A 13,259-nucleotide genomic window follows, 5' to 3' on the forward strand; every position below is an offset into this window, starting at 1 on the left:
TACATGTATGAGATTGTTCCCAAGTTGCATGAAAATATAGGTGTCATTCAGAAAGTTTTTTCTACCCAAGAACATGCAGCGAAGATGGCAGAGGCAGAGCGCTCATTCATTAGACTGGGCGAGGAGCAACACAAATTTACTGTTCCTATAGCTCAGGCATGGCCAAATCTGGCCCTCAAGATGTTTTGGGACTACAATTCCCATCATCCCTGACCACTGGCCCTGTTAGCTAGGGATGGTGGGAGTTGTAGTCCCAAAACATCTGGAGGGCCAAGTTTGGCCATGCCTGCATAGCTAATGAAGACCTGCATGTGCTACAGCAATGTGGGCAGCAATTTCTGGAATTTCCATCATCTGGAAAATTTACTACATTATTCATGATTGACTTGAGATGCTGCGTAAATCTACATGCTAGTCGTCATCAACAACAACAACAAGATTTATTCAGTACGTACCCAGAGTCATCACCACAAAGCCTGCAAAAACACCTTCCTAGTCACAAATTTTTAGCAATTATCCTTCATTCACCCCAAATGTTTCTCCTTTCCAGATGGCGCTGGATGCATGACAGTCAGCTATTTTTAACCGCTAAATGTGTTCATTGTAACATGAACTAGCATAATGAATGGCAATTTATTCGTCACCTTCTTAACATGCACACACACACACACACACACACACACACACACACACAGAGTGACACAGACAGAAGTGTCTGGAGAAACACTCAAAACATATGGAGTTCCTTCCCAAGCCTGCAGATATTATTGTCTCTTCCCCTGCCTCTCCCAGCGACAGCACTCAACTGACAAGACCAATGGCCTGCCTTCCTATGATTGTAAAATAGCACTTTTATGTGCAAAAAGGGACAATGAGAATCTTACTGCTGCGCAGAATTATTGGCATATCAGGCAAATTGCGCTTATTTCCCCAGATGTACAGAATGGTGGTTCGCAGCAAAGGTGGCTCTCAGAACCCAAAGACTCCACCACACTCCTTGGCAGCAAATTCCACTGTCGAACAGCTATTACTGTCAGGAAGTTCTTCCTAATGTTTAGGTGGAATCTTCTTTCTTGTAGTTTGGAACCATTGCTCCGTGTCCGCTTCTCTGGAGCAGCAGAAAACAACCTTTCTCCCTCCTCTATGTGACATCCTTTTATATATTTGAACATGGCTATCATATCACCCCTTAACCTCCTCTTCTCCAGGCTAAACATGCCCAGCTCCCTTAGCCGTTCCTCATAAGGCATCGTTTCCAGGCCTTTGACCATTTTGGTTGCCCTCCTCTGGACACGTTCCAGTTTGTCAGTGTCCTTCTTGAACTGTGGCGCCCAGAACTGGACACAGTACTCCAGGTGAGGTCTGACCAGAGCAGAATACAGTGGCACTATTACTTCCCTTGATCTAGATGCTATACTCCTATTGATGCAGCCCAGAATTGCATTGGCTTTTTTAACTGATGCATCACACAACCCATTAACAGCCTGTTGATGCTACCCATTCACTTCATCTTCTATGGATATGAGTATGGACCAGATTTAGTATGTGTGATGTACATAATTTATTTGCACCAGCCAAGGATCTTATTCCACATGAGAAGACCAATACAGTTTGGTGGGAAGAAGCACACACCAGTTGCCTTCAGGGTCTCTGCGGCTTTGAGAACAGGTTTCTTTTAGGTGCGCTAGATCTAACATCACACTCCTTGTGGGGCTAATCCCAAATTCAGCCTCTGTGTTAAAACACAACCTCTGGCGTTCTGATGGCAACTTTAGGTTGTGGGGAAATGCAGCAGCTTTCCTTTTACATGAACAACTCATAGTCCAGGGGAGGAATTCAATGTCCTACTAAAGCAATCGCCCCCTCAGGGCAAGCATTTCAGCTTACCAGCTGGAACAATCCCTGCTCTCCTCCCCACACAAGTTGTGCCAGAGGTCGTTCTTAACCTCCCTCCCTCCACCACAAATTACCATATTTTTTGCTCTATAAGACTCACTTTTTCCCTCCTAAAAAGTAAGGGGAAATGTGTGTGCGCCTTATGGAACAAATGCAGGCTGCGCAGCTATCCCAGAAGCCAGAACAGCAAGAGGGATTGCTGCTTTCACTGCGCAGCGATCCCTCTTGCTGTTCTGGCTTCTGAGATTCAGATTTTTTTTCTTCTTGTTTTCCTCCTCCAAAAACTAGCTGCGCCTTGTGGCCTGGTGCGTCTTATAGAGCGAAAAGTACGGTACTTTTCAAAGCTTCCACTGACAGGAGGCATTTGAATCCCACCCAAGATCAGCCATTCCCTCCATCAGCAGAGGAATTTAGATGTCCTGGAGTCACTGTAGGCCGTCTCAATTCACACCGTGAGCAATCATTGGGTGCGTTACACAAGAAATGAGGGAACAGGAAACGTGGGAGTCACTTCTACATTCCACTGCCATTACTGTGAATGCCCAAGGTCACCTTCACTTGCTCAAGAGTATCATTACATCCAGTTGCATCACTATTGCCTAGACAGCAATGACCTTTCAAGCGACTTCTTGTGTATACAAACCAGCTGAGTAGTTTGTAAGCTTTTCAACGGCAACAGATATTGGCTGAACATAAAAAAGCAGCCTCGCTGGATCAGACCCAAAGCCTAAGTACCCCAGCATCCTGTTTTGCACAGTGGGAGGATACGGGTGGTGCTGTGGTCTAAAACCACTGAGCCTCTTGGACTTGCTGATCAGAAGGTTGGCGGTTCGAATCCCCGCGACGGGGTGAGCTCCCGTTGCTCTGTCCCAGCTTCTGCCAACCTAGCAGTTTGAAAGCACGCCAGTGCAAGTAGATAAATAGGTACAGCTGCAGCGGGAAGGTAAACAGTGTTTCCGTGCGCTCTGGCTTCTGTCACGGTGTTCTGTTGTGCCAGAAGTGGTTTAGTCATGCTGGCCACATGACCTGGAAAGCTGTCTGTGGACAAACGCTGGCTCCCTCGGCCTGAAAGCCAGATGAGCGCTCCAAGCCCATAGTCACCTTTGACTGGATGTAACCGTCCAGGGGTCCTTTACCTTTAACTTTTATCTTTTTGCAGTGGCCTACCAGATGCCCATGCAAAGCCCACAAGCTGAACATGAAAGCAACAGCAATCTCCTTCATTCTCCAACCATTCAGCCTCAGTGGATGACTCTTATTTTAAAAAGGACCTCTCTCATGTCCCCCTTTTGCTTCCCTTTATCTAATCTATGTACTGTAAGTTCCCAGACATTATAATGTTTTCTCACAGGGGAGTTGTTTCAGTCCCCTGATGATGATAACAATAACGATAACAATAATAATTTATTATGTATATCCTGCCCACTTGTCTGGGTTTTCCTTGCCACTTTGGGCGGCTTCCAACACATTAAAACATAATAAGACACCAAACATTAAAAACTTCCCTATACAGGCCTACCTTCAGATGTCTTCTAAAGGTTATATAGTTACTCATCTCCTTGACATCTGATGGGAGGGCGTTCCACCGGGCGGGCGCCACTACCGAGAAGGCCCTCTGCCTGGTTCCCTGTAACCTTACTTCTCCCAGTGAGGGAACAGGCCGAATCCCAATTACTTCAGAGGTCCCTGTTTTGGTTCTGGGTGCTTCAGAGAGAGCCGCTTTTGTTTCAGACAAGCCCCATATCATTTCAAAGTGACCCACTTCAGTTCGTGATTTGGTATTTGTCCAAATCCAATGAACACAACCAAGTCTGGCTGTAACACTTGTTGATGCACCCTCTTTACCTAGAGAATACTAGTAATATGCTTAACACAAAAACAGAACGAACAATCTCCTTGTGCTCCAAGACACAGACTAACTCACCCTTCTCCTCCTGGCACTAGAGGTTTCTCGCTCCCTGTTGCTTCTGGAGCATCATCTTCGTCTGAGGAGCCAGCACTAGAAGATTCCTCATCGCTGTCTGCAAGGCAATATGCCCTTGGCCTGAAACTGAAAAGAAGGACACATTTCAGTTTTGAAGTGACACCTTATTAACATAGGTTGGAAACAGGGTTTTTGCTCCCTGCATGACTAGACATCTTCCTGTTTCCCCAGTTAAAAATGTGCACCGCACCATGCTTTATTTATACAATAATTACTTACTCCAACACAGCTGTGTCGAGCCTAGCTTAAAATGAACGGAAGCATGTGTGAGTTACTTCCATGCAGTCAAATGGAAGGTGAAGACACATTTCTGCACAAGTGTCTTTCATGACAATTAAATGCAATGCAAACAATTATAATACCAAACTAGGATGAGCACTTTGACTAAGCACAATTTTTTGACCGGATGAGACATGCTTGGGAAGTCAAATGGGTTTCTGAATGAAACTTGAGGGTTGCTTTTGTGAGCACCATGCGCTTCCAGGAGTTATTTTCTTGCCACTATATCATATAATTTCCCTCTTATTGCCCCCTGCACACATAGCTAAGCTGCATCTACCTATCATAATAGTTGCCGGCAGCAACAGAGTCAGAAGTGTTTTAGACAAGACATTTGGTAAGTAGCAGTAAAGGCAGTGATGGTCTTAGAGGCAAAGTATAGCTGGCATATTAAGAAGGCCTGAGACAATATAGGGCAAGTCTAGGGAATGCATCTTGTTGAGTCTCTAAGTATTCGAATGCAGTATGTATTGAGGGGTTCCCAGCAAGGGAGAAGCCCAGGCTCTAATGTTATGATTGCAGAACTGCCACCTAACCCAGAATTACTAAAAACAATACGTATATGGAACAAAACCTCGATGGTAATTCAAAGAGCCCTAACTGGCAATTTCTCCATAATTGGTGTAATAATCTGCTATGGACATTTCACATGCAAGTTGCATGTTCTCAAGTGGACATTCCTTTCCAAAGCCCTGTCCTAACAGTAAGCTCAGATTTTTCTTGGTCACCAACAACCAGACAAAAACAGAATACAAAAGGGCTATCTGCATGCAGCAACTTATCATAGTGTTCAGGTAGTAAAACAGAAAAGCTGGCCATCAGTACCATCCTGCCAATTTTTCTAGATAGCCATGATTTTTTTCTCCCACACCCACTTCACCCAACCAGGATGGCTAGATGCCATCTTCTATAGAATATCCACTGCTATATAAAGCAACCCTGGAGTAAGCCAGATAGTTCAAGAAGAGGTTCTTGAGTAATAACCCTTTCACTGCAACATGTGCTGGCTATAGTGCAATAATGGCTGAATATACATGAGAGGATGAAGGCCTATCAAGCTTCAAGAGGGAGACTTTGAAAACAGTTTTTACTGTTAGCTTTTCCCTGACTGCAGGATGGGCAGAATTAGGTGCGACAACTCCACAATGGAGGAATGTTGCAGTTTATTGATTCTATGGAGCAGTAAAGACCAAATGGAAATTGGCAAACAGCTGTATTTAAAAAAATGAAAGAAGAGGAGCACAGCAGGGAAGTTGTGCTACTCACGTTAGAGAGATGCTTGCCTCCCAATACAAAGAGAGCACACACGTCATTCCCTAAGCCCAGCTTTAAACATTCCAAGGCAACTGGGGAAGTACAAGAGAGTGCTTCCTCTCACTCAACTAGCCCAGAAGTCATTTCAGTGATTCCGGCTAGAATCACTTAAGGAGAAAGAAGAAAAGAATCACTTAAGGAGAAAGAAGAAAAGTTAGAGAGCACCTTCAAGCAAATTTAAAGAGTAGAAAGAATTCAGCCTTGATAGGTAGCTAGGGTAGGGGGTTAAAGACAGATATTAACTTCAATGAAACTCCATGCCAAGGTTTTGTTAAGATAAAAGCAAAAACCTTAGAGAGCCAGGTGGCTTCAGTTACCGAAGGGGGCTAACAACTTGCAATAGCATTGCCCCTTATTTCCAGCCAAAAAAAGCCCTTTGAATGGTCTCAGCACAAACAGAATGAACACTCCACAAGGGATGAGATGATGCGACAAATACCACTCACCAGATCAAAACAAATCCACAGATTGACGAATCCAAATATTACCAAAAAAAGGAAAGGAAATGAAAGCGGGAAGAAAACCAAAAAAACAAATACAAGTTAGAGAAGATACAGTATGGAGAAATTGCAAGCTACCTTTACCTAGGAGGGGCTCTATTTGGCCAAAATAAAGCAAACAGTACTAGCCAGCTGACATTTAAGCAAAGCTCTTTTTAATGCAGGTTAGACCACGCAGCAACACTTGAACATTTGACACAGTATCGGATACTTGGGTTTCCAAAACTGCATAAATGTATGCCAGTAAAACTATTAATATTAGACAAAATATTGATACCGATTCTTGGTAATAGGTATAAGGGGATTTAACTAATACATGGGAGAGAACTATTGAGGTATTGTATCTGTGCAGGAGATGTCAGCCAGCCACAATATAAAGATGTGAAATCAATGGGGAAGAATAATGCAAGCTGAAAAGCTGGGACTTTAGACCCAGTTCTAGCATAGATATGACCTCTCTTCCTTCGCTCTTACTAAAAACATACATATGCCCACCGATTATAATTTTTTTTACATATATAATAGGTGCCCTGTGTTTCTGTGCTCTTGGCATATAATGACTGCTGTTTGTCTATTCTCCTGCAGTGTGGACAACAAACAAACATCCAGCCTCAGCAAGGAAAAGTGCAAAGCTTCTAAAACGGGGGGGGGGGGGGGGGACGACGACGACCCAACACCCACCCCAAACCTAAGATGTACACAGAATATGGGCAGGATGATGGCGGTGGAACGAATGTTAGGAAGAAGCAATGCTCCCTTGTTGCAGCTTCTTCAGAATTTAAATTGGACTGAACATGTACTCTAGTGCTGCACACGAAGACACAGCTGTTTAAAACAGCAGTAGCCAACGTGGTGCCCTTCGGATGTTGGGCCACCGACTATGCTGGATAATGCTGGCAGCAGTTGTGGTCTCTGGAGCGCATTACATTAGCCATTACATTACATTTTAAACCCTTGGTTTAAAAGGTTTACAAAATTATGATTTTTCTCTCAGTTCATTTATTGCTTGCAACCAGCTTTTTATTTAGCACTGATACATAAAATTTTTATTTTTCCCCTTCTGCCCCCTCCATTCCTACTTGGGATCAGTGCCGGATTTACGTATAAGCTAAACAAGCTATAGCTTAGGGCCCCACTCTCTTGGGGCCCCTCAAAAAACTAAAGGAAAAAAACCTGGATGTACATTTCCAAAATTTAAGATAAAAAATAAAATAAAATAAAACCAATGTGATAAAGTACCTATTTTGTTTTGCGCAAATGGCTTTAGATACCTATTGGGTCCATAAATTACCATATAGCATATATTCAACACAAAAAACAGTGACAATTTGTTGTTGACAAAGGACAGCTGGGCATATAAAGGGCCCCAGTACCTTCAGTAGCTTTGGGCCTCATCAAACCTAAATCCAGCACTGCTTGGGATAGAGAAGCTAGAAATCATTCTCTTTCCAGAATGATCTCTGTCCAGTGCTTTGCTATTACCATTAGTTTATTAGGGTACAGTTAAGCTAACTTTGAAGTTGTTATTCATCAGTACACAGGTGGTCCCAAGACTTACTGATCAATCCCCGCCTCTCACTTCTGAGATCAGTTTTAGCATAGTGCGACAGCTTCCCCAAAACTGTAATCAGTTATTCATTATAAAGAAATAACTCCAGACTTATCAGCTCTTTCAAACACTATCTAGTTTCTATTACAGAGTTTTATGAAGAGCTTTCTGTACTTAAAAAAACACCAAAATAGTAGGGGGTGGGTGGAAATTCCTTACCCTTCTTTGCCAATTTCTCCAACTTTCAGTGCTTCACCTAGAGGTTCCTTTCCAAGTTTGGTCAAATTCATTTTGGTCTCCAGGGTCATTAGAAAAGATCCACTGTAAGATATTTCCAAGTCAATCCAAAGCCCTAGAATTGTTGGGGAAAGAAAACATTTTAGGTATGACTGAAACTACCACACAATATCCAGGAAAATGCTGAAACACACACAGCGAGATTGATCCCTACCTCTTTTTTCAAACCTCTTGCTTTACGGTAGGCCAACACTATCACGACTAGTCAAATAGCAACTTAAGTTCAAGCAACTAGACAAAAAGCAACTTACAAACATGATCCAGGGGCAGTACTTGGCAAGTCACAGAATCTAGAAATGTTAAGGGCTTAAACAGTATTCATCATGCTGGTCTCAGCAAGCCGCAACTGTGTTTTTAATTGGACTAACTTTGGTCGGAAAGAGAAGGCAGTTCCCCTCTTGCAACACAGAAGGTGGCCCAGTAAAGAGGAACCAGCTTTCCTCGGCATCTTAGGAAAGTCTAAAGGCCACTTTCACTATCATAGGTGCTGCAAGTTGCACAGGCATAATTTAGGGGTGGAGACTCCTAAAACAGGGGTGGGGAACCAGCAGCCCTCCGGATATTGCTGCACTCTTAAATTCTGCCAGCCCCAGCCAGCATGACCAATGGCATAGGATGATGGGGAGGCCATAGTCCGAAAAAGGGTTCACCGTCCCTGTTCTAAAGATTAACAAAAGCTCCTGTGAGGCCTTCATATGTGTACCTGTGCAGCTGAATCTCTGCAGATTAAGAAGGAACACCCTACAAAGGCATGCAATCTGCAGCTGTATTGTACTGTTTACTGAAATGACAACCTACATTCCACTGGACTTTATATGGACTGCCGTTGCAGAAATAAACAATTAAGAATACTGCCGCTGTAAGTAGTTCTATAGATACAGTGGAACCTCTATTTGCGACCATAATCTGTTCCGGAGGTCATTCTGGAAGTTGAAACGGGTTGCTGGGAGAGGCACCGTTGTGCACAGGTGTGGACAGCGATTGCCCACTTCTGCACATGTGAAAACAGTGATCGACACCCCTGCGCATGCACAAATGGCAGCAAGCCCGCTGCTTACTTCCGGATTTGCCACGGTCGCGACTTGGAACGACCGTAAGAACAGGTGATGGTTAAGTAGAGGTTCAACTGTACTGGCTAAGAATCAAAAGGCATGCAGCCCTTGGCTACCACTTATGCCCTTGGCTTCAGCTGCTTGTACTCCACTGGAGAAACGGCTCTGATGAAGGCCCCCTGGGCTTGGAGCAGCTTGCCAGGCAGTGCATTGGGGAAGGAGGCAGCAACAGAAGCAGAAAACTCTGAAGACCAGCTGCACGTGCAGAGCTACCCTGACCGACCTTTGGATCCCGGTCATAAAACATGGAAGCATCGGCAATTGTCTTAATTGCCATTCACTTCACATGGGCATTTGTTTGTTTGCGACATATGAGTGACGGGAAATGATCTGCAGAACGGCTTGCACGTGAAGCGCTCTCTGTTCCTCCGCGCAACATCCCACAATTATGAAAGGAGGAAGTTGGAGAGAACATCTGCGAGGCAGAGAGATAAACGGCCGTTTAACAGGCTTGGAACTTTGTTCCTGCCTTGCTAATGAAGGAAATGAAAAGAAGGAGCATCTCAGAGCTTATGCAACCCTAATGTTTACGAGGAACTGGGAGGAAGTGTGTTCTTGGCCTGGAAGAGTATACAAGCTGATGATGAAGACCAAAGGTCAAAAAGCATCCAGCCAGATCTCTGACTGCAAGAGGATAGCTTTTAGAACGTGTTCTTGACATTATAGGATACATTTAGTGGGGTGTGTGCCAAAATCTTTCCTGTTGTTTTAATGTAGTCCTCTACGATGATCTACCACATCGTGAAGCTGAGGCTCCAATACTTTGGCCACCTCATTAGAAGAGAAGACTCCCTGGAAAAGACCCTGATGCTGGGAAAGATGGAGGGCACAAGGAGAAGGGGACGACAGAGGACGATATGGTTGGATAGTGTTCTCGAAGCTACCAGCATGAGTTTGACCGAACTGCGGGAGGCAGTGGAAGACAGGAGTGCCTGGCGTGCTCTGGTCCATGGGGTCACGAAGAGTCGGACACAACTAAACAACAATAACCATGATCTCAGATAACCACAGATGCTCAATGGAGTATCTTCAATATCCTTGCTTTCCATGAACTTCAGGCTGCACAAAGGCATCCACATCCAAATGCAGAGAATGTTCCAATTTCAGTAGGTTGTGCTAGCTGGCACAACACTTTGCACATCCAGCCAAAAGTAATTATTTTCCCACTCAATTTGTTTCAAACCTAATCCTGCTCCAAGTAGCTCAGGCTGGTGAACATCATCCCGTGTCCATTTTATTGCCACAAAAACCCCTTGTGGTAGGCTGGAACAAGGGATAGGTGTGGGATCTGAACCCGTGTCTTTCCAGTCTATGCCCTGCACTCTAACCCAGCAACAGGCAAAGTGATGCCCTCCATATATATTGCTCCCACCAGTCCCAGCCAGCATTGCTGATGGTCCAGGGATTGTTGGAGTTGTTGGTTCAGCCACATATGGAAGGCACCAAGCTGTTCTAACCACTACATCACACTGTCTCTGGACAAAGATGGCAGACGAGTTCAGATTGTCAGCAACATCAGAAGAACTACAAAACAAGGGCTAGAAATCAAACTTGCCAGATCACCATAGCATCTTTAATCTTCAGTATGCTGCAATTTTACAGTTTAACATTATCCTGCAGAGACTTCTGCAAGCTGGGCAGGTGTCTTCTCCTTTTCCATCAAAATTGAATACCTAATAAGAGACAATAGGCTCTATAACAAGTAGCGGCCTATCAAGCAATAGAAGCCTTTCTATCTCTGGTCCAGTCACATGCAATTCAGGAGAAGGAGGCATCTCTTTCATTTGCTGAAACAAGCTTTCTAAATCATCAATAAACACGAAATTTTTGAGAACAAACATTTAAGGGGGCAAGGATGAACGGGCTGAAAGAGATTTAGCATCCACTCAGAATTTCTAAGAATCAAAGTATTTCCCTTCAGCTCATTGCATTTGAAATTACAGTGGTACCACGGGTTACATATGCGTCAGGTTACAGACTCCGCTAACCCAGAAATAGTACTTCGGGTTAAGAACTTTGCTTCAGGATGAGAACAGAAATTGTGCGGCAGCGGCGCAGCAGCAGTGGGAGGCCCCATTAGCTAAAGTGGTGCTTCAGGTTAAGAACAGTTTCAGATTAAGAACGGACCTCCGGAACGAATTAAGTTCTTAACCTGAGGTACCACTGTAGTTTCTTAAAGATTTTTCAACATTTCATTTCTTCTAAGGACTTGATAGGCAGTGACAGGCATATTCTTCAATGCCAACTCTAGGTAATAACCTAACCAGTTCAAGAGGAGTCAGGGAATTCCTCTGCAAGATATGGAACAGTTTATTCCCAATGCAAAAAGCAGTTTAATCTTATCAATGAACACACCGAATCATAAGCACAATACAATATTTCCCCTGCATGGAAAAATGAGATTTGTCTTTGAACAATCCAATTTCTTCCAATAAGCCACAGCAAACAGCATCTTGCAAAACAGTGTGGGAACAGTTAAGAGCCCATGAAAACTATAAGTTACGTTTTCTTTGTCATTGTGTGTTCATGCCTGTTATTTCAGATGTAGAAACTTAGCAGTCTGAAAAGAGCAGCATGGGAAGAGGAAGTGGCTTTCCGAACAGCCAGTCTTACTAATTACTTATAAAAAGCAGAGTCCTGTTGGAATTTGAAATAGGAGAGTATGAATAATTCCCATTTATCTTCCCACAAATGGACAGAACTTTCCCCTTTGGTTTCAACTGGTGAAATGAAAGGGCACCAGAGTCAGATTCCACATGAATCTGTAGCCTTAAGCTCCCACTTATGTAATCAGTGAGTCAGCATGTTCCAAATACCAACAATTCTTTTTAAAAACAACTACAATATAATGAATCAACCAGAGGAAACAATTCAGAGGATATTTCCCTCTGCAAAGCACAAATCCAAAGTTTTCAAGCATCAGGAACACCAGAGGGGATTTAAAAAAGCAGGTGTGCTGTGCAACATAGCCCCAGCATGTTTATGTTCTTTTACAAAAACGCAACCTTACAAATCACTGGCTGGTGACAGACAATAGTCTGAGAGTTGAAGCATAACAGTGCCATTGCTTTCCATACTTCAGTCATGTTTTTTGTTTGTTTTGCCCTATACTGTTGGGTCCGATTACATTTTCTTTAGTTTAGCCTTTTTCTAAAACAAACCATTTCTTTAAGCACTAGAATTCGGGCAAAGACATAATATCTAGAAGTTAAATATTATTGTTAGCTTTCTATTTCATTGCTACAAAAAGAGATTCAAATAATTCCAAACAGACTCGTATGATATCATCTTCATCTACAGGCCTCCCCTGCAAGGCCATACTCAGCTGGAAGATTCTTAATCTCAGGGTCATGGCTTTATGTTGGGTGAAATAATAATAGTAATAATAACTTTATTATTTATACCCTGCCCATCTTGCTGGGTTTCCCCAGCCACTCTGGGTGGCTTAAAGGTAAAGGACCCCTGACAGTTAAGTCCAGTCGCGAACGACTCTGGGCTTGCGGTGCTCATCTTGCTTTATTGGCCGAGGGAGCTGATGTTTGTCCACAGACAGTTTTTCCAGATCATGTGGCCAGCATGACTAAGCCGTTCCTGATGAAACCAGAGCAGCTTACAGAAACACTGTTTACCTTCCCGCCGGAGCGATACCTATTTATCTACTTGCACTTTTGGCGTGCTCTCAAACTGCTAGGTTGGCAGAGCAACGGGAGCTCACTCCATCGTGGGGATTTGAACCGCCAACCTTCTGATCGGCAAGCCCAAGAGGCTCAGCGGTTTAGACCACAGCGCTACCCGCGTCCCATCTGGGCGGCTTACAGCACATAAAAAAATATGGTAAAACATCAGACATTAAAAATTTCCCAATAAATGTCTTCGAAAAGTCGGATAGTTGTTTACAGTGGTACCTCGAGTTACAAACGCCTCAGGTTACAAACTCCGCTAACCTGGAAGAGTTAACTCGAGTTGAGAACTTTGTCCCAGGATGAGAACAGAAATTGTGTGCCGGCGGCGCAGCAGCAGCAAGAGGCCCCATTAAGGAAAGCGCGACTCAGGTTAAGAACAGTTTCAGTTTAAGAACGGACCTCCGGAACGAATTAAGTTCATAACTAGGGGTACCACTGTATTTCCTTGAAAGATTCCTGCACTGTAGAGGATTGGACTAGCTGATCCTCGTGGTCCCTTCCAACTCTACATTTCTGTGATCTTGGAACTTATTTCTCCAGAACCATTAAGAATCATCTTCCACATAACTATGACCACACATGTGCTTTTCTCTGCCCTGATTGTGGTAAATATGAAGTTTAAATATCTGTTTCAGGACAATGCAC

The 13,259-nt window shown here is 43.7% G+C and overlaps 1 protein-coding gene across 5 annotated transcripts in view; it reads right to left on the reverse strand.

Annotated features, from left to right (window-relative positions):
• Positions 1-13,259, reverse strand: part of TEX2 (testis expressed 2) — a 100,592-nt gene that overhangs the window by 5,765 nt on the left and 81,568 nt on the right. For 4 of the 5 annotated variants that reach the window (XM_053375301.1, XM_053375302.1, XM_053375303.1 and 1 more), the window contains exons 8-9: positions 7,742-7,874; positions 3,821-3,946 (exon numbers count right to left, since the gene is read on the reverse strand). In XM_053375301.1, coding sequence (XP_053231276.1) covers positions 3,821-3,946; positions 7,742-7,874 — 259 coding nt within the window. The remainder of the gene's footprint in view (positions 1-3,820; positions 3,947-7,741; positions 7,875-13,259) is intronic. The other variant, XM_053375300.1, reaches the window with a different exon arrangement.

Source organism: Podarcis raffonei, chromosome 2 (assembly GCF_027172205.1).
Source record: "Podarcis raffonei isolate rPodRaf1 chromosome 2, rPodRaf1.pri, whole genome shotgun sequence".
Lineage (NCBI taxonomy): Eukaryota > Metazoa > Chordata > Lepidosauria > Squamata > Lacertidae > Podarcis > Podarcis raffonei.